This window comes from Anabrus simplex, chromosome 1 (genome assembly GCF_040414725.1).
Source record: "Anabrus simplex isolate iqAnaSimp1 chromosome 1, ASM4041472v1, whole genome shotgun sequence".
NCBI lineage: Eukaryota > Metazoa > Arthropoda > Insecta > Orthoptera > Tettigoniidae > Anabrus > Anabrus simplex.
In genome coordinates this window covers 967,069,848-967,090,968 of record NC_090265.1, presented here as the reverse complement: position 1 = coordinate 967,090,968, position 21,121 = coordinate 967,069,848, and the positions used below count along the sequence as shown (strand labels likewise).

The 21,121-nt window shown below is 39.3% G+C and overlaps 1 protein-coding gene across 4 annotated transcripts in view; it reads left to right on the top strand.

The window, feature by feature from the left end:
• LOC136875263 (endoglucanase E-4) overlaps window positions 1-21,121 on the top strand; it is a 226,725-nt gene that overhangs the window by 161,515 nt on the left and 44,089 nt on the right. For all 4 annotated transcript variants that reach the window (XM_067148874.2, XM_068225319.1, XM_067148873.2 and 1 more), the window contains one exon: window positions 20,811-20,950. In XM_067148874.2, the coding sequence (XP_067004975.1) occupies window positions 20,811-20,950 (140 nt within the window). The remainder of the gene's footprint in view (window positions 1-20,810; window positions 20,951-21,121) is intronic.

Below are 21,121 nucleotides of genomic sequence, written 5' to 3'. Positions count from 1 at the left end.
TCGACATTTTTCTTCAACATCATCAGGTAGAACCCTCACGCACTCCTCCTCTAGCTGTAAGATGCGGGCAATGCTTACAGTATAATGATCACTGCACAGCTCAATGCCACGCTGATAGATCCAACTGTGGCCACTGTAATCAGTCCCAATATACGCCTACTTGCCCCAACAAACGAGCACCTCTGCAATGCCACACCTGTGGACTTGCTCACACAACTTATTCAAGACAGTGCAAAGCCCGCCCAGCTCCACCTGCAAACCACCCAGATCTTGATGTATCCACAAAGACGCACGCATAAAAAGCTGTCAATTCTGTATGCTGTTTGATTTACAAATTATTTACTCATTACACACACACATCAATAAACCACCATTTTGAACACTTCACTGCTACAAAGAAGAAGAAGATAGACTGCAACACTTGCATGTCAACCAACTACCAACGCAACAAATTCACATACTTGATTAACAACTTGCACTCATAACTCTCACTAAACAACTCCATTCAACTCTCAAGGCTGCCTCCATATATACACTGTGTGGCCAGGCTTCTAGAAGAATATGACACTACATGTTTTCTTGTAATTTTGAGAGTCTCCAATAATTTATTTACAATCAGTGGAATTTTCTGTAACTCTCTAGTTCCAAAGGTACATTGTTCTGGACTATTACCGTGTGTTGCACAACATTGCAGTGGATTTATACATCATATATACAAGTAATAATAAATTATATACTGGCACTATTAATTGCGTGTTCTTACATTAAATAAACTCATATTAATATAATACAGCAGATATTTCATGACATAACCTCACAAATAACACACAAGTAATAAGACCATGATTTATACCAAATAAAGTCCGGACATAACTACATAAATAACAATTATTATTATTTAGCGTATGGCATACAAATACGTTATTACAAATGAACAAAAATAACCAATGAACCAATCTACAAACAAATATCTAGATCTTGTATGTACTCAATACATTTTGGGGTTGCCATCAAGAAGTCTTCATATGGCCCTCCATATGCTCTGATGCTGCATTCCTCCCTGATGTGTTTAATAGTTTGTCGCGGTGCACCACAGTCGCATAGCGGCGAGGAGAGCATTCGCCATTTAAAAAGTGAATCCCCACATCTTCCGTGTCCCGTCCTGAGTCGGTTGAGCATTGACCATACCTTGCGGGGTTGATCAAACCCTGGAACTGTCTTATCGATGCATGGCATTTTCTGGCATATAGCTGGAGCATTTTGCATCCATTCTTCCCTCCAGGAATCGGTGATGTTGAATCCGATGTGTTTGATCTCGGCTGCAAGAGGTGGATGTCTCGAACGAAGTCGTTTGTTTTTGAGGTCTGAGATGTCAGAGTGTACCGGTAGTCCAGGGTTTGCTAGGATCTTGTTGTATTCTCTGATCAAAGCTACTTTCCTTCGCAGGTTAGGAGGTGGTATGTTACTTAGGACAGGCAGCCAGATTGTGGGAGTAGACCTGATTGTTCCTGTAATAATGCGCATAGTACTATTAAGTTGGACATCAACTTTGTTAGTATGGGCGCTGTTCAACCATACTGGTGCGCAGTACTCCAGAATATACCAGGCTCAAAGCAGACGTCCGCAGAGTTGTGGCGGATGATCCCCACGTGGTTCCACAAAGCTTTTGTATGATGTTGTTTCTTGTTCTCAGTTTCGCAGCAGTTTTTGTGAGATGTGATTTAAACGACAGGGTCCTGTCTAGCGTGACTCCAAGATATGTTGGTTCCTTATTGTGGGTAAGTTGTGTACCATCAAAGTAGACTTCCAGAGTCCTATTGGATTGTCTGTTGTTGAGATGGAAGCAAGTCACCTCTGTTTTTGATGCATTAGGTCGAAGCCTCCATTTACGAAAATACTCTGCAAGCACAGACAAATCAGATGTTAGAGTTTCTTCCATGGGTTCGAACTGAGTGTGCCTAGTTGCAATGACCCAATCATCAGCATATCCAAACTTTTTGCTGACAGTTTCTGGCATATCAGCAATGTAAAGGCTAAAGAGCAGTGGGGCTAGAACAGAACCTTGGGGGAGACCATTTTGGAGGAATTTCTGGCCACTGGTTTTGTTTCCCATAATAACCTGAAATCCTCTGTTTCCAATCATGTTATCAATAAGCTTCGTAATTTGTTGGCATGGAATGATCTTCATCAGCTTGTAGAGTAGGCCTTGCCGCCAGACGGTATCATAGGCTGCTGATAAATCAATGAAAGCCACAGATGTTTTCATCATCTTCTGAAAGCCTGCTTCAATATGTGATGTGAGTGCCAAAACTTGATCTGCGCAACTTCGGTTGGGACGAAAGCCAGCTTGTTCTACAGGGATCGCCGAAATTATTGTTTGGCCAATCCTGTTAATCAGTACTCGTTCCAAGAGTTTATATATAACACTAAGTAATGCAATTGGACGGTAGCTTTGCACAAGATCTGCACGTTTTCCTGGTTTAAGGAGAACAATTATCTTGGCACGTTTAAGCTCTTGAGGTACGTTTCCTGTTTTTAGCATTGAGGTGAAGAATTTTGCTAGCCATGTCCTCATATATTTTCCAGATTTGATGAGAAACTCGGGGAGTATGCCATCAAAGCCAGGAGCTTTACCGGGTTTTACATCCTTTATTGCAGCTGCAACCTCTTCGGGGGTGATGTCATGTGAGTACTCTGTCGTAGAGCCAGCTCTAGCTTTTAGTTTTTTTAGTTCCTGTTTAATACTGGTTGTAGTCGCGCGATGATTTATTCCTTTAGAAGTTTTAACAATGTGTGAAGCAATGTTGTTGGGTGTTACGAGACTATCTTCTCGTACGATACGATTAGCTCCTCCTAATTTTCGTAGCAGAGACCATGCTTTTCGGCTAGATACTTTGAAATCGATTTTCTGAGTAGTGTCTATCCACTTCTGTCGGCGTGCAGCATCCAGGTTATGTATTAGATCATCTGCTATTTCTCTGTCACCGCTACTTTGAAAAATGTTATAGAGTTCTTCGCATTTCTCGTCCCAGCCTGGAATATATTCTTTACGATATCCTCTGGGTATGTGCTTTTTTGCTGTACAGATAACGGCTCCAACAAACCTGTTATAGTTATCAGCAGATGGTGGGATCCAGCCTAGACATTTATCAAGGCTTTCGGAGAAGGCGTTCCAATCAGCTTTTTGTAGATTCCATCTGGGTCGTGGAATTGAGGTTATCAATGGGATATTTGTACCAATTTCTATTATGGCTGGACGGTGTTGGCTATGAGGGAAATCTGGTAGAATGTTGCGGGTAGTGCTGACAAGGTGATGTTTATCATCAGCTGTAACAAAGCATAAGTCTGGGTCGTATTCCTGTTTCCAACGTCCTGACCGGAAGGAACTACGGTCTTTAGCATCAAAAATAAGATGGATATTATTTTCATCTGCCCAGTTTACTAAAGTCTCACCATTCGTATCAGATACTCTATATCGCCATTGCGTGTGGTGACTGTTAAAGTCTCCTACAAAGACTGCAGGATGTTGGTACGTCTGAAGAATGTGGATTGGCCAAGGGGAGCTTGGTGGTTTGTAGATATTACATATGATTAGTTCCCCAATTTTGATTGTCACTGAGTGAATATTGTCATTCGTGGAAGTTGATAGCAGATGGGCATTTTCTATATCATTCCGGACGTAAGTGGCTACTCCATAGGCATGATGATAAGTTGCGCCAATAGATATAAACAACTTCATAGCCACACCTCACAAGTCATAATAATAATCATAATCTATATTTCCATTATTTACCCATGGGTTAGAGAATTGTTTCTAAGTTATACTAGTCCATTACACTTACATCAATCTTATACCTCCTATCCGAACACTAGATAACCCTACTCTTCCGTCAGATTTCATTTACCCAGCACCAACCATAGAAGACCACATCTGGTTTTTAACACTATCTTTCAATACCATCACCTCTTAATATTATCCCATCTCTAAGCAGCAGCCAATCAGACATTCAATCTTCATTTTCAGGCCATTAACACAGGATTAAACACACATTTCCACTGTCATCGTTTAGAAACCCAAGTATAATGGAGATTGGTCTGCGTCCCTCGTAGACTTCAACTCTTCACTGTGTGAGACAGTGCAACACTTTCGGCAAACAGCCTCTACGAGAGTGGACAATCTCATCAATATTATGGACTGGGCTGTGAATAATTCAATGGTGCGCAAAACTACCAAAAATCTTTCCAAATCCCATATCTGTTTTTGTATTAGTGTAGAATAGGGCCTATGTGTAGATCTGTGTTTGTATGAATTTGCATTTATCATTTTTTTAACCAGTATATTTAACAAAACAAGTACATAATATTACAATCTATGTATAAAATCAATCTCTATCATCCCTATTGTTACTGCTAGAAATAAAATAAAGTTGAAAAATCCTCCACCAAAGAGGCACAACACCCCTCCATCTCCTTCATTTTTTACTTCATTTACACACCTTCCTTCTCCATTACATCTCCTTAACCCACCCGCATCTCTTGGCCAGAGAGAGAGCATAACCTTCTAGGTGGCCCGCCCCACCCCTTCAAGGTGGGGAATGAAAACTTTTGATGGTGAAGGCCTCCACGGTATTCAATAGCCATGCACCTTTGTGGGTGTGCTATTTACCAACTGATGGGCCCAACGTGGCACACTGGGGCAAAACGCTGGCAACGAGGAGTGAGCTGGCTGGAAAATTTATAATGTCCAATAACAGACCAACTATGTTGGTATTATGAATTTATTCATTTGGGACAAATATTTCTGGTTCCCTATGGGAATCAACATCTACATCATAATACCTTCCATGTTTAGTTGACATACATGTAGGACAGGTTCCAGGTTCCTAGTGGTAGAAAAATAATTCATAATCATCATAATTCTATACTGTATCTTGGTCAGGAGGTAATCGCCTGATCATCGTTGCTCACTTAGCACCACCCAGGAGTCATGTATAGGATACTTTTAGGTTAAACCTACGGACATGAGCAACCTGTGAGAAAACAGGTGTATTAAGGGTCTGCCTGTCAATACAATTGATTTACACAAATACTGTAGATTATGGTGATCACTAATTTAATTAATTTCATCATTGTGCATGTTTCAGGAACATGATCATTTCTCTTCTTCAGCAATAATAGAAAAAACAATCAAAATTTCCAAGGGGATGCTTAAAATTGCAATATGTAAGACCTCACCATACAATATCCAAAATAAAAAACACCTATCTGTATTTATATAAAATAAGAGTTTTGTCTGTATATTGCTCAGAATTTAAAAATACAGTGAAACCTCGGAATGCGAGTAACTTGCTCTACGAGTGTTTTGCAAGACGAGCAAACATTTTAAATAAATTGTAACTTGATAAGCGAGTGAGGATCCGCAATACGAGCATCATGTGTGTCTACGATTTCCCCTCCCCTGTTCATTTTTTGAATGGATGAACGAGATCTTTGGTCCTGTATTGAAGAAATACCTTTCATAAAATAATCTGCTGCTCAAAGACTTGCTGGTTATGGACAATGCTCCTGCTCATCCTCCAGGCCTTCAGGATGACACTGAAGTAATTCAAGTTCATTAAGGTTAAGTTCCTTCCTCCAAACACTACACCAGCCTATGGATCAGCAAGTCATTTCGAACTTCAAGAAGCTATACAGCAAAGCACTATTTCAGCAATGCTTCGAAGTGACCGAAGGAACAAACCTTACCCTCTGAGAGTTTGGAAGAAATCATTTCCCCATTGTGAACTGCCTGAAGATCATTACTAAAGCCTGGGATGGAGTCACGAAGAGAACTCTCACTTCCACTTGGGGAAAGCTGTGGCCTGACTGTGTTCTTGGACGTGACTTTGAGGGGATTGTTGGTGACTATAAGCCGCTGATTGTTGATAAAATTGTGTCCTTAGGGAAGACTGTGGGGCTGGAGGTGAATGACGTGCACATTCAAGAGCTGGTGAAAGAACATTGCCAAGAACTGACCACCAACAAACAGATGGACCTGCATTGCAAAAAATAAGAGGAGGTTATGGAGATCTCGTCTGAGAAGAGAAGGAGGTAAAGTCAATGAAATCTCTCACTTTAATTGAGATTCGGGAGAAGTGCAAAATGTGGGAAACGGTGCAAAATTTTGCAGAAAAACACCACCCGAATAAGGCTGTAGCAGTGCGAGCGATGAATCAGTTCAATGACAATGCAATGTCACATTTTCAAGAAATCATCAAAAGAGACAAAAGCAACAGTAATTGGACAGGTTCCTCTTTAAAGTTGCACAAAAAGGAAGCTATTCCAGTGAGCCACCAGATAGCAGTGATTCCGTTAGTGAAATTCGTGCTACACAGTAACTCTACTCATGTCATCTCTAGTCTCCCTCACACCAACAATGATCCTATTGTAAGGAAAAGTGCACTTCAATTTGTTTTACGTTATATCATGTTTTAGAAATGGTATGCGAATAAATATTTTTGAGATGTGGACGAATCATCCGCATTTCAATTGTTTCTTATGGGAAAACTTGCTTTGATATACAAGTGCTTTGGATTACAAACATGTAGCCGGAACGAATTATGCTCGCAATCCAAGGTTCCACTGTAATGATATTTCTGTATTGGTCGTATCCACAGTAACAAGGAAATGCACTTTTTAATTGTCTGTCTGTCTGTCTGTCTGTCTGTCTGTCTGTCTGTCTGTCTGTCTGTCTGTCTGTCTGTCTGTCTGTCTGTCTGTCTGTCTGTCTGTCTGTCTGTCTGTCTGTCTGTCTGTCTGTCTGTCTGTCTGTCTGTCTGTCTGTCTGTCTGTCTGTCTGTCTGTCTGTCTGTCTGTCTGTCTGTCTGTCTGTCTGTCTGTCTGTCTGTCTGTCTGTCTGTCTGTCTGTCTGTCTGTCTGTCTGTCTGTCTGTCTGTCTGTCTGTCTGTCTGTCTGTCTGTACAGGCATCATGAGAAAATGGCTGAAGAGAATTTAATGAAATAAACGGTCAAAGTCTCCAAGGAAATGCTTAAAATTACAATTAAATTAAATGTAAAGTGTGGGAATGAAGCACTACAATCTAGGCTATAAATAATTTTATTCACGCTGAATGAAATGGTAGTTTATGGGCGGACCTAAAATTTACTTTTCAAATGTTCATGTTATTAATGGTCCTATCGATAAATACTACACAACTAAAACTACATAGAATTAAATTTCTGATCATTTATGTCTTATACTTTTTACCATATTGGCTATGATAACAGAGATATTCATGAATTTTGATTTTTGTTGCTCAGTCCATATCAACATCGAACCACAAGAAAATGGGTGAACAGAGTTTAATAAAAATTGGTATGTAAAGTCTGGGATTAGGGTGCTACAGTCTAGGATATAATTTTTATTCACGCTTGATGAAGTGGTACTTTAGGGGAAGGTGCCTAAAATTAAATTTTTTAACACCTATGTTATTGGTCCTATCAAAAATATTACATACCCTAACAAAAGTTATAGAGAAAACAAGTTCCAATCATTTGTGTCTTCTACAGTTTTACCGTGCTGACTATGATAATAGAATTCATGAATTTAAACTTTTGTTGCTTAGTCCATATCAACACCAAACATTGCTAACATAGAAATATTGTTTAATAGCATTAACTGGCAATGACCTTTGTCATGATTGTCTTAAGGTGTAAAACCGTGTGGTCATCAGTCCATATCGGGTAGGAAATATGTGAAGATGATTATCAAAACTGAGAAAAAGTCGTGAAGATCACTTCAAGACAAGAGGCAGTCAGTCATGAAGGAAGAAAGGACTGCCTTTATATTAGACAGTCTAATATCCCAGAGTTGGAAGAAAACTAAATGTGAAAGCCTACAATATCGAAAGCTCATAAAACTGATCAACAAAAACATTAAAAACTGACCATTGTTGTGATGTGATTTGACTCTTCTGCTGCCATCAAGCAAGACAGCTTGGCCGGCTGCATGCTGCATAAGCTGTCACAGAAGTTGCTCACGATTGAACTTACGATTTTTTGTTGATTTTCCAGAGAGCTTTCACTAAGACGAAATAAAAAACACCACAGATCGATCAATTTCCGTAACTTATTTTCAGACACCCTGTATATGTCAAGCTTTCACGAAGAAACTCTGCACGGATACAAAACTAAACCCTATTTAGAAACCATCCCACATGGGCATAAATTTGCCAATTTTAATTTTTCAGTTTTCAAATATCAGGAATAATTTATTATCTTGTAACAGGTTGGCAGGGTAAATAAATGAGCACAGAAACTGGTGATGTTCTACTTCCAAAATTTATTATCTAGTTGCTTAAACTACACAGGCTTACCAGAAACACACACTCATAAAACAAGACACACATTTACACAATTCACGCACTCTCACTTATTTCTCACTGCTCATTTATTCATACTAATACAGACAGACTATAGTCACTAGTATTACTGTCTCACAGTTAAGAATGGTATCCATTGTACACACACTGTGGTAGAACTCCATTCACAGCCCCATACTGACATTCCAGAGTTCTATTCCACACTGCACCAGAAAATGCGCGATGCTGATGCTCTCTTCCAGCAGCTGGCCCCAGGAGACACAACACACGATGACAGGCAAACAGAACGAGTCCACAGTTTGACAGACAGACACTCCACAGTCTGTCCCAATCAATTCAGGCTGTCACTCACACTCGGCCACTAACTGGCAACCCAACTGTCACGATGGCTCACTGGCCGAGCTCACTCTGAACTTACTCGTACTGACTCCGTGACTGTAGCTCTTCACTCTCCTTTGCTGGCTGAGCTCCTGTTGAGCTCCTCGCTAACTCACTGTGTCCACTCACTGAACTGAACTCCACAAGTGCTCCTGCCTTATATACAACTGGGCCAGTCAATCTAGAAAAGTCCGGAGGCTGGATGTATCCAGAAAACCCGCGAGATGGAAGATTCCAGGTTAATCATCTTGTAATTTGCATAGTCCTTACACCGCGCCACCATGGGCGGAAGAGGGGGGGGGGTGTGCAGCCTGGCACCTAAGCCCAACCATGAGCGATGTTACTTGAAGGAGCAGACAGGCCTAATGGTGATATCGCGCGCTGACCCTGTCCAATGGTGCCAGTTGAAATGCAAATGTAGAGGCCGTGCACACTCCACTGCTTCCCTACAAGAGCAAGGCGTCTCGACTTGCTCCATGATATGGCACCAGATGATCTAATCTGGTGGCCACCGCCTTCCCATGGGGGATCTGCTGAGTACGGTCAACAGTGGCCTCATTCCCAGTAATAACAATCCGCAGGTCCTCGCGTGGCAGCCAAAACTCTGGTGTCTTTCCTTTCATCCACACTACTACCAGGGCCTAAGCACCTTCATAGACCTCCATTGTGATGCATGGGACTGGTTTGCATGTCTCAGACTTGGCCCTGCTCAATCTCCTCTTCTTCCGGGGTACCAAACTCCATATATGGATCTTGGTGCCGCTGAGCTCACTACTGGTGTCACCCACCACGTGTTTGGTGTCATACTGGAACACCCCACATACAGTAGCATCGCCTGGTTGCTTGGTCGAATACCCATGGCGTCCTATCAGCATGACAAGACCGCTCCTGCAGCTGGACTCAATAGGTGGCTCTCTGTTGGTGGACACCGCAGCACCGGTCAAATACTCCCACAACCTCTTCGTAGGTCAAGCATGGCTGGGGGCTGCGTTGTACTTCCACATTCTGTCCACATAGTCCGGTGATTGGGTATTCCACTCCCTCCATGGACACCAGTCCGGTGTCAAACGGGGTCCGGCATGATATCTAGAAAGCGATCCCATCGTCCAGTGGGGTTTCCACCTTGACCATACCGGAGCCACCATCACTGCTGGTAGGCTTCCTTCGTGTCTCCACGGCCATCGTACTTCCAGGCAGGGCACTCGCTTCCTCCGCTGAGCCTTGAACTTTGGACTCAGCAACATCGGGTATTACTTTGGATCACTGCTCATCCTGTACGACGTCACTTGTCACTTTCATTTTGAGAGAGTGTAGCTATTCCAGACTTAAACAGTTTGTTGTTTGGTTTATTTAAGTCTGTTTTATGTTCACATTTACATTTCTCCTGACTCAATACTAGTTCACTACTGAGTCGGTCCTGGCTCTGTTTAAGTTTGGTCTTCATTTCACTCATAAATTTGACTAGACTACTCTTAAATGCACTCTGAAATTCCTCTAAACTACTCTTAAATTCACTCATAAATTCTTCTAGACTTGCTCATATTTTCGTCCAGTTTACAGTACTTAGAAGAGTTATAAATTGTTTGGATTTCATCTTCTACTCATAGAAATTTCTACCAGCTATGAAATGCACTACCAGATTCTCAATTCTGACACCAGTTTTAACGTAAGAGATTATCTCACTAGTTCATTCCACTTGTACATCACCATTTCTGACGCCAGTTTTGTTATGATTAAACCAGCGTCTGTTTTATGATTAATTTATTTCAGGATGACCCAATAAATGCACACACACCATATACACCTATTCAGTTGTGAACGGCCACACTTACTAACTGCTCTCTATTTACAAGTCTCTCTTCTTTACACATAGCAGTAAGCCCCAGCTCACAGGAATTATCCCATTCACAAGCTCCCCTTACTTTCTCCAAGTCCAGTCGCCCACACACAGCAGCTTGTGCACACTGCTAGGTTTGAACACAGTGCTAATGGCTACACAACACGTGATAACAGCTCCTTGGTTCAACTCCAGAAACAGTCCAGTAACTCACACAGTCTATCACAGTGAACAAATAAACAGCAACAGTTCAACAGTGCTAATCAGCAGGGCAGTACTCGTAAAAGGACCACTAGTGCTGCTCCGATTACACTTAGGATAGCTGCTCCAGTTGCCGACTCTGTGATGATTCTCAGTCCACAGAACTACACAAACACACAGTACTCTAGGGCAGTGCACAGTCTTCTGTCCTGTATGCCGTCTCCAGTCTAACTACTCACTGGTCGCTCTGACACAGTAACCACAATTTCTCGTTCAGACCTCAGTGGGACACTAGTTACAGCCAACACCTCTGTCGCCCTCAGCCCAGCCACTGATCCCCAACACACTGAGTCTCACACTGACACCAACACTGAGTCCCACAGTAACTCTAACACTGACCCAGAATCCAGCACCAACACTTACTGACTGTCCATGGTTAGCTTCTCTTTTTATAGCTTGGGTGATGTGTACCAGAATATTCACGAGGTGGCTAGAGGTGGAACATTCTCGTTGCATCTCCCAGAAACTCACAGATAAACCAGCCGACAAGAACAATACACAGAAAGCCCGGCCTCATACTCCAGGTCAGCTGGGAAATCCCTGGTTGTATGACTCACTGGCCCCTTCCAGGAAGTACCAAAAGGGGGCTACACAGGGCTGGTACATAACAATATGTACCTGGATCACCCCACAGGTTCTTGTAGTGTAATGGCCAAGGCATTCATAACTAAGTATTTTTTATTTTCCACCTTGTCGATACATTTGTTGCTTATGGCAACTTATTGGCTAAAAGGGGTACATGTTTCGTTGTTTAGATGAAAAATTCATATATAGACAAAGTATCAATGCTTTGAGAGAAAGTGTCCTGAAAAATATTAACTGACAACGTTAAAAACAAAATACTCATAAGAAAATACATAAATTCTTATTATAATTGAAAGCGGTTTTCAAGGAAACACTTGTACAATAGTTCATAGAGAATATGTCCTGATGAAAAAAAGGTCAATGTATAAATAAAAAATTATACATTTTTTAGTAATTGTCGAAATGAAGAAATCTAGGTTTCATAATGTTGCTCTTATTACTATTGGAGATGATAATATGTCACTAATTCCTAGTTGATAATTCTTTTTCAACCTGTTTTCCTCTGGAACAGTATCTCTTGTCTTTTTTATGGTCTTGTGTATGGCGTAGTAGTGATGTATTCTTTCTTGTTCATGTACTTGAGGAGGTGGAGGAGCAGGGGATATTGGTGTGTCATTAACTTCCTTGTTGTTACCTTCTGCTCCAAAGGGGGAGAAACACATCGTAGGGCTATCTGGAGGTGGAGAGATTCCAATTCTTTTATCATAATATTCTTCAAGTATTTTCAAATACACCAGAATTTGAACATATAAGGGGTTCTTATATTCTATAGCCTCATTAAGCTTATCACTTTTCTTTACAAGTTGGTCTAGATGAATGTACAGATCTTCATATGTGTTCATTAAGCTGCCCTTTTTAAATTTTTTATGATGGTGAGATCTTGTTCTATGTTAGTAAATTTATGACCTGTGGTAGTCATGTGTGTTCCTATAGTTGAGAATCTTCTATGTTTTTCAGCATTCACATGTTCTAAATAACTTATTTTAAAATTGCGGCCAGATTGTCCTATGTATGTATTCTTGCACTCTAAGCATGTAAGTTTATGTATTCCTGAATCAAAAAAATTATCTTTTTCAGAGAGATTTACTGTATCCTGATTGAAAATACTCTGTTTCAAGTTGTTTTTGATGGAAAATGCAATTTTGAAACTTTTTCTCTTAAATAAATTTATCATTACATGTATATTTGGATTATTCTATGTGAATTTGGTGTATTTCTCAGTTTTACTAGGTTCGATTGCTAATTTAGATTGTCACTTCTCTGAAAATTTATTAATTATTTTATCCAACTTGTTGAAACCATTCAACAGGGCTTGTTGTTGGATAAACAATACTTCTTTATTCCTTTCTGATTTGGACAATGGTACACTAAATGCTCTGTTAGTTATGTTAACGCACAAAAGCTCCGTGCACTGTGCATCGGTCCCGCTCGGCTTGGCTCGGACCAATGCTTCGTCTCTGGGCTACTCGGCTAAGCTCAACTCAACTTGGATTTGGAGCGCTACAGAGCAAGTGAGGAAGAGCGAGACAGGGGGAGTGAGCGAGACAGGCATGGGGAAAGAGAGAGACAGCGCTATTGCTCCAAATCGAGAAGTGGGGGTCTGCACTCTGGTCAACCAAGCAAAGTCGTCTTTTGCACCATGCACAGTGCATGCATGCATGCACCCTGAGAGGCCCTGCTATAGAGTATAAGAACCCCTTATATGATCAAATTCTGGTGTATTTGAAAATACTCAAAAAAGATTACAAAAAAAAAAAAAAAAATTGGAATCTCTCCACATCCAGATAGTCCTACAATGTGTTTCTCCCCCTTTGAGGCAGAAGGTAACAACAAGGAAGTTAATGACACACCAATATTGCCTGCTCCTCCACCTCCTCAAGTACATGAACAAGAAAGAACACATCACTACTACACCAGACATAAGACCATAAAAAAGACAAGAGATACTGTTCCAGAGGAAAGCAGGTTGAAAAAGAATTGACAACTAGGATGTGTGATATTATCATCTCCAATAGTAATAACAGCCACATTATGAAACCTAGATTTCTTCATTTCGACAGTTAGTAAAAAAATGTATAATTTTTAATTTATAAATTGGGCTTTTTTTTTTTCATCAGGACATATTCTCTATGAACTATTGTACATGTGTTTCCTTGACAACCGCTTTCAATTATAAAAAGAATTTATATATTTTCTCATGAGTATTTTGTTTTTAACGTTGTCATTTAATCTTATTACGCAATTTTTAAGGACACGTTCTCTCAAAGCACTGATACTTTGTCTATATATGAATTTTTCGTCTAAACAGTGTTTTGTGGCTGAAGATGTTAATAATATACGAAACATGTACCCCTTTTAACCAATAAGTTGCCGTAAGCAACAAATGTATCGACAAGGTGGAAAATAAATAATCCTTAGTTGTGGATCTGTTAAAGTGTGATACGGACCATGAAGTTGATTTTATGTAATGGCTAAGGCACTCGCTCAGTAATATGAAGTACAGAATGGAAGATCTAGCATGAACCAAACACGTGCAGAGGGGAATGTACTTGCCTCCCCGCTTGCCGGCACAACTGCTTTGCTCGACCGTGAAGATCCACTAGAAAGGGAAATGAGGGGAGGAACCATACGTGCTCCTTGAAGGTAAAAGATGTACTGTAGTAACTCAGCTACTGGCAGATTTGATTCTAGCATAGTCTGATGCTATTTGAAGAAGCTTAACTGTAACAGCCTTGTGTCTGTAGTTTTACCGTAAAAGAACTCCTTCGGGATGAAACCACAAAAGTAGTTATTGGTATGTTAAAATTACGCTCATAATTTGAGATGTAGTAATTTATTATTCCCAATAAGACTAAGAAAGAGAACTTAAACATACTTGTGTGATTTCAACAAGTACTTACACTTCTTAGCATTATACAGAAACAAAGGGTTGTAACCGTACAAAAATACGTTCCCCAATTTTATGTTAGGAAATGTTTGTAAATGACAGTCTCCCAATTTTAGGTTAGGAAATTTCCATAAAATAATGTGTAATATAAAGTAATGAATGTCGTGTTAAATTAAGATGATTTGGAATATTGAACATGTATATCCTTACGTTTGTATAACTTTTAGTTTGGCAAAAGTCTGTACACATGGCCAAGCAGTGAAGACTGCGCAACATATGAAAACGGTGACTATATTGGGAAAGACGGTTGAAGTCAGTTGAAAGTGTTGCAACAAGTGGTTTGGAAACCTGGGGTACAGCCGGAAAATATAGGCGAAAGATTGTTATTCATCAATGTGGATGAACACAAGTGTTCGCTTATTTGCGTATCGACCGCTCGGTAACCAGTCGGGAACCTCCGAATTTGAACAAGATTGTGTTAACTGAGAAATGCTTGAAGATGTTCCAGTTAGAGCGTTGCTACCAGTGGTCTTTTGGCACATGCTACGCCATGTGGAGCAAGCCTATACATATATTTTTACTAGCCAATGGTTGTACAACTAATGATCTCACTTTAGCTCCCTCTGTGGATCAGTGGTAGTGTATCAGACTCTGGATCCCAAACTCAGAGGTTCAAATCCAACAGAGGTTGTAGAATTTTTGAAGTGCAGAAGAAAAAGTGAATTTGGTACTCCATGTCATGTGATGTCAGCATATAAAAGATCTCTGGGGACACATTTGATGTTCAACTGAAAAAATGAAACCATCCCCATTATAGATTACAAATTATCACTGAACAGAAAATGCCCACTGCATGTTATGTGCGTAGATTTATTGCAAATTATTTTGATCATACATGCCTTGAGTTTTATTGAATGCTTTGGAAAAAAAACTCTTTTTGAAATACTAATAAAATGTATTTGTATCTTACCTTTACATGTTGAGTTTTGTATGGTGTGCATCAAAACAGGAATTGAAACACAAGGGTACATTTCCACAGGCAGTGCAGATTGTTCTTACATCTTCCCTAACACCTTTTTTTCTAACACAGTAATACATTGCTGGTTAGCATATTTTTTCTTCTCTGTGGATGGGATCTTGGAGATGAAATGTCTCCCTTTTAGCTTAAAGGACAAAGAATTTGTTGACTTTTTACCATCCATGTCAATGTGATGTGGCAAATGCGACAGTTCTGTCAGGCTGCGTGCCACCGCAAGACATAAATTGAGAAGTGTCATTTTCTTCTCCATATTTAGGGCTCTCCAAATGACCAGGCTGTTATAAATAGCTATTTCCAACATGTGAAGAAACAATTTCTTATACCATATTGGAGGTACTGAACCCGCGGCCAGATAGCATTCGTAGTCATTACCTGGCCAGGACCCATTCCAGCGCGGTCCACACATTTTGAATATGGTCCAGAACATTATTATTATTATTATTATTATTATTATTATTATTATTATTATTATTATTATTATTATGGACCTCGCAGCAAGATGCAAGACCAATACTTGGCGGTAAATTACATCTGCTGCCATTGTCATTGTCACGTGTAAGCAAGTGCACAGGATTTCTGGCGATACGAATGGTATACTTCCATGTATTATTGACCTTATTATAGAAGTGAACAATTGCACGGTCAATATCATTCCTATCGTTTATTTTAAATGTGTTTAAATTTTTATTTATGTGCCTAACTTTAAGTTTACCAAAGGAAAAGATGGCTCTTGAAAACAAACCCAGGGAAGATTAAAAATGATCGGTTTATGATCAGAATCAAGTACATTATGAACAGTAAAATCAATTGATCTCAACTCCTTTTTCTCCCCACCGCCGTTAACTTGATTTATCCTCCCCGCCCCGCCCCCCGCTCCCGCAAAGAAGGTTTCTTTATGTTTAAAGGAGATTCCAAACACCAATGTTCACGTCTGTTACCTTCAGTTCTGAGATATAAGTATCCCCATAAAAAGAATTCACTTTTTTCACTTCCTTTCACACTCCCTACCCCAGTTCAGTGAATTTTCCGAAAAGAAAAAAAAAATCTTCTAAATACTGATTGTCACGACTGTAACATCTTCAGTTTTTGAGATATGTGTCCTCATAAAAGGAATTCAAACCTTTTTCACCCCCGTCCCCCAAGATGATATTCCCCCAAAAATGCGTTTTACCAGGCAAGTTGGCTGTGCGGTTAGGAGCGTGGAGCTGTGAACTCGCATCCAGGAGATAGTGGGTTCGAACCGCACTGTCGGCAGCCCTGAAAATGGTCTTCCGTGTTTTCCCATTTTCACACCAGGCAAATGCTGGGGCTGTACCTTAATTAAGGCCACAGCCAATTCCTTCCCATTCCTAGGCCTTTCCTGTCCCATCATCGTCATAAGACCTATCTGTGCTGGTGCAACGTAAAGCAACTAGCACAAAAAAAAAAAAAAAAGCGTTTTTCTTTGTTTTTGAAGGAAATCCAAATACCAATTTTCAAGTCTGTAACAACTTTAGTTTTTATTAGATGTAAGTATCCTCACACAATTCAATTAATTTTTCAATTCTTTCACCCCCCCTTCATTGGATTTTCTGAAATCAAAGGAATACGTGTTTCTTTACTTTTAAAGCAGATTCCAAATACCAATTTTCAGGTGTGCAACATCTTTCGTTTTTGAGATAACAGCATCTTCATAGAAATAATTCAAACAATTTTTCAATTCCCCCCTCCTTTAAGTGGATTTCCAAAAACAAAAAATATGTATTTCTTTATTTTTATATAATTTTTGAGTTATCAGTATCGTAATAAAAAGAATTCAACCCCATTTTCCAAAAACAAAAAATGGATGTTTATTTTTAACAGAGATTTAAAATACCATTTTTCACTTCTGTAACATGTTAAGTTTTTGAGATATTCTGTAGACATGCTGATTTTAAAATTTCACCCCCATTTCACCTTAAGTGGAGTTTCTGAAAACAAATCACCTATGTTTCTTTACTTTTACAGGAGATTCCAAATACCAATTTTTACAACTGTAACATTTTACGTTTCTGAGATATACTGTAGATATAATCTTTCTAGAAATTCACCCCATTTGTCACTCCTGTTTAACTTCCATTAGTTGGATTTTCCAAAAACAAAAAAAGTTTATTTTTAAAGGAGATTCCAAATACCAATTTTCAGGTCTGCAATATCTTCAATTTCTGAGAAATAAGTATCCTCATTAAAGGCATTCAACCCCTTTTTCATCCACTGCTAGTGGGATTTTCCAAAAACAATAAAATACTTTTTTCTTTACTTTTAAAGGAGATTCCAAATACCAATTTTCAGGTCTGTAATATCATCACTTTCTGAGATATTCAACCTGGTTTTCACCCTTTTTCACCCCTCCTAGTGGGATTTTCTGAAAACAAAAAAATATATGTTTCTTTATTTTTAAAGGAGGTTCTAACTACCAATTTTTACATTTGTAAACTTTTAAAGTTTTGAAATATAGATACACTCATTTTTAAAATTCAGCCCCCTTTTCACCCCCTTAGCAATGGAATATCCAAAAATCCTCCCTTAGCAAGCACCTACATTGTAATATAAGTGTATCTTCAAAATTTCATTTCTTTATGTCCAGTAGTTTTGGCTTGGCGATGATGAACCAGTCAGTCAGTCAGTCAGTCAGTAAGTCAGGACATGTTCTTTTATATATATATACAACAAAGTAGATAAGCAGATCCATCAGACTGCACCTGCCTGCTTTCATAATTCGCAGCAAGATGCTAGGCAGTACATTCTAGAAAATAGAACTCAGAGAATTAGAGTAAGCGAAGCTTTATCTGACCCTGTAATAATTAAGAGGGAAATTCCTCAAGGCAGTATTATTGGACCTTTATGTTTTCTTATATATATCAATGATATGTGTAAAAAAGTGGAATCAGAGATAAGGCTGTTGCAGATGATGTTATTTTGTACAGAATAATAAATAAGTTACAAGATTGTGAGCGGCTGCAGGATGACCTCGACAGTGTTGTGAGATGGACGGTGGGCAATGGTATGATGATAACAGGGTTAAAAGTCAGGTGTGAGTTTCACAAATAAGAAAAGTCCTCTCAGTTTTAATTACTGTGTTGATGGGGTGAAAGTTCCTTTTGGGGATTATTGTAAGTACCTAGGTGTTAATATAAGAAAAGACCTCCATTGGGGTAATCACATAAATATGATCGTTAATAAAGGGTACAGATCTCTGCACATGGTTATGAGGGTATTTAGGGGTTGTAGTAAGAATGTAAAGGAGAGGGCATATAAGTCTCTGGTAAGAGCCCAACTAGAGTATGGTTCCAGTGTATGGGACCCTCACCAGGATTACTTGATTCAAGAACTGGAAAAAATCCAAAGAAAAGCAGCTCGATTTGTTCTGGGTGATTTCCGACAAAAGAGTAGCATTACAAAAATGTTTGCAAAGTTTGGGCTGGGAAGACTTGGGAGAAAGGAGACGAGCTGCTCGATTAAGTGGTATGTTCTGAGCTCTCAGTGGAGAGATGGCGTAGGAGGACATCAGTAGACAAATAAGTTTGAGTGGTGTTTTTAAAAGTAGGAAAGATTACAATATGAAGATAAAGTTGGAATTCAAGAGGACAAATTGGGGCAAATATTTGTTTATAGGAAGGGGAGTTAGGGATTGGAATAACTTACCAAGGGAAGTGTTCAATAATTTTCCAATTTCTTTGCGATCATTTAAGAAAAGGCTAGGAAAACAACAGATAGGGAATCTGCCACCTGGGCAACTGCCCTAAATGCAGATCAGTAGTGATTGATTGATCTAATTGATAATGAGGAAATTATACTGCTGACATTGAACTACATATATAGGTTTCTTTCATAATGAAAGTGGAAATGTATGGCTGTGTAGATTCCACAGTCTGAACACAAATTTTTAATTACTGTTGGCATTTTCTTGCAACTAATCTAAAAAAAGAAAAATTATATGAAACCATTAATATAATACCTCAAATATTGCGTAATAAGTCTGTAACCTTCTATGTACATACATAAATGATTTGCAATCACTGTAGTTTTAGTTCCATAAAAATATCTTAAAAATGACCAAATATTTTAATTGTATGTATTTAAATTAAAAGTGCAAAGTGAAATCACATAGCCTAGTGGCCTAGTGGCCTAGCTAGTGCCAACAGGACATTTAAAACATCAACGGTGAATGGGTTAATTAAAACTCAGGCATAGTTCACCTAACCCACATCTGTTCCTCTGCCGTCTCATACAATAAAGCATCAAAATTGACATGCAGTCATTGACATGGCATTGAATCAAGATACCTGCAGCCATATAGTTATTATTAATTTTCATTTGCTTTATGGATGAGAGTGAGCTCGTTAAGAAGGTCTGAATTTGAAGTGGTGTGTATTTACTCGGAGAACATGTTTCCTTTTGAAATAGTTAATTCTATTTTAGCATTAAATTTGTAAGTATTTCCTCCTTTCTTCAAATTTTAACCTCCTTTTTCATATATAGAAAGTATACATTCTAATTTATTTGACCACCTCTGTGGTGTAGTGGTTAGTGTGATTAGCTGCCACCCCTGGAGGCTCGGGTTTGATTCCCAGCTCTGCCACGAAATTTGAAAAGTGAGAGCTGGAACAGGGTCCACTCAGCCTCGAGAGGTCAGCTGAGTAGAGGTGGGTTCTATTCCCACCTCAGCCATCCTGGAAGTGATTTTCCATGGTTTCCCATTTCTCCTCCAGGCAAATGCCGGGATGGTACCTAACTTAAGGCCTTGGCCGCTTCCTTCCTTCTTCCTTGTCTATCCCTTCTAATCTTCCCATCCCCGCACAAGGTCCCTGTTCAGCATAGCAGGTGAGGCCGCTTGGGCAAGGTACTGGTCATCCTCCCCAGCTGTATCCCTGACCCAATGTCTCACGTTCCAGGACACGCCCTTGAAGTGGTAGAGGTGGGATCCCTTGCTGAGTCTGAGGGAAAAACTAACCCTGGAGGGTAAACAGATTAAGAAGAAGATATTCTAATTTATTTACACTGAATGTGTTAAGAGGGGCTGACAATTCTTTTGTTTGTTCCTTAAAGCAACAATCATCACCACTACCAACACTATTGTCCTATAATTCTAACCCTTTGTACTATAGAAAATATTGCCTGCTTAGCTTATGCAACTATTGCATCAAATGAATAAAACATGAAGTTCTTTTATGTTTACACTAAGTTATGTGTTTGCAGTCCTACACATATGAAAACCATAAATAACTAGGCCTACGTATGGTCAAGATCTGGTTATTTCACTTTGGAGGATTATATAATGAGAGACAAGGTTAGAACTGCAAGTTACATATTCATGATCTCTGAATAATGCTTCGGTATCATTAGACAGACACTCTGAAATTAAATTTGATTAAAACTAATATTACTATTATTCAGAGTGGCTGTTAGTCTTCTTAATTATAATTTACACCTTCTTGATTTCAGGCAGCTGACCTTGGGCTTAATAGTGTCAATTATAGGCACCTGGCCAAGAGCCAGATTGACTACATGCTGGGTAATGGTGGTCGTAGTTACGTGGTCGGTTTTGGTAATAATCCCCCCACACATTGTTACCATCGCTCGAGGTAAAGTTTTTCATTTATTTATTTATTTGTGTAATTTTAAAGGTTTGAAAGTGTTGAGCATCCAAATTTCCTTTCTAATAGTAAACGTGATATATGGCAATTTAACTCCAAAAGCTGCACTTTTTGATTGGAATATGCCACTTAGTATGGTCACAGATACCATAAAGGTTA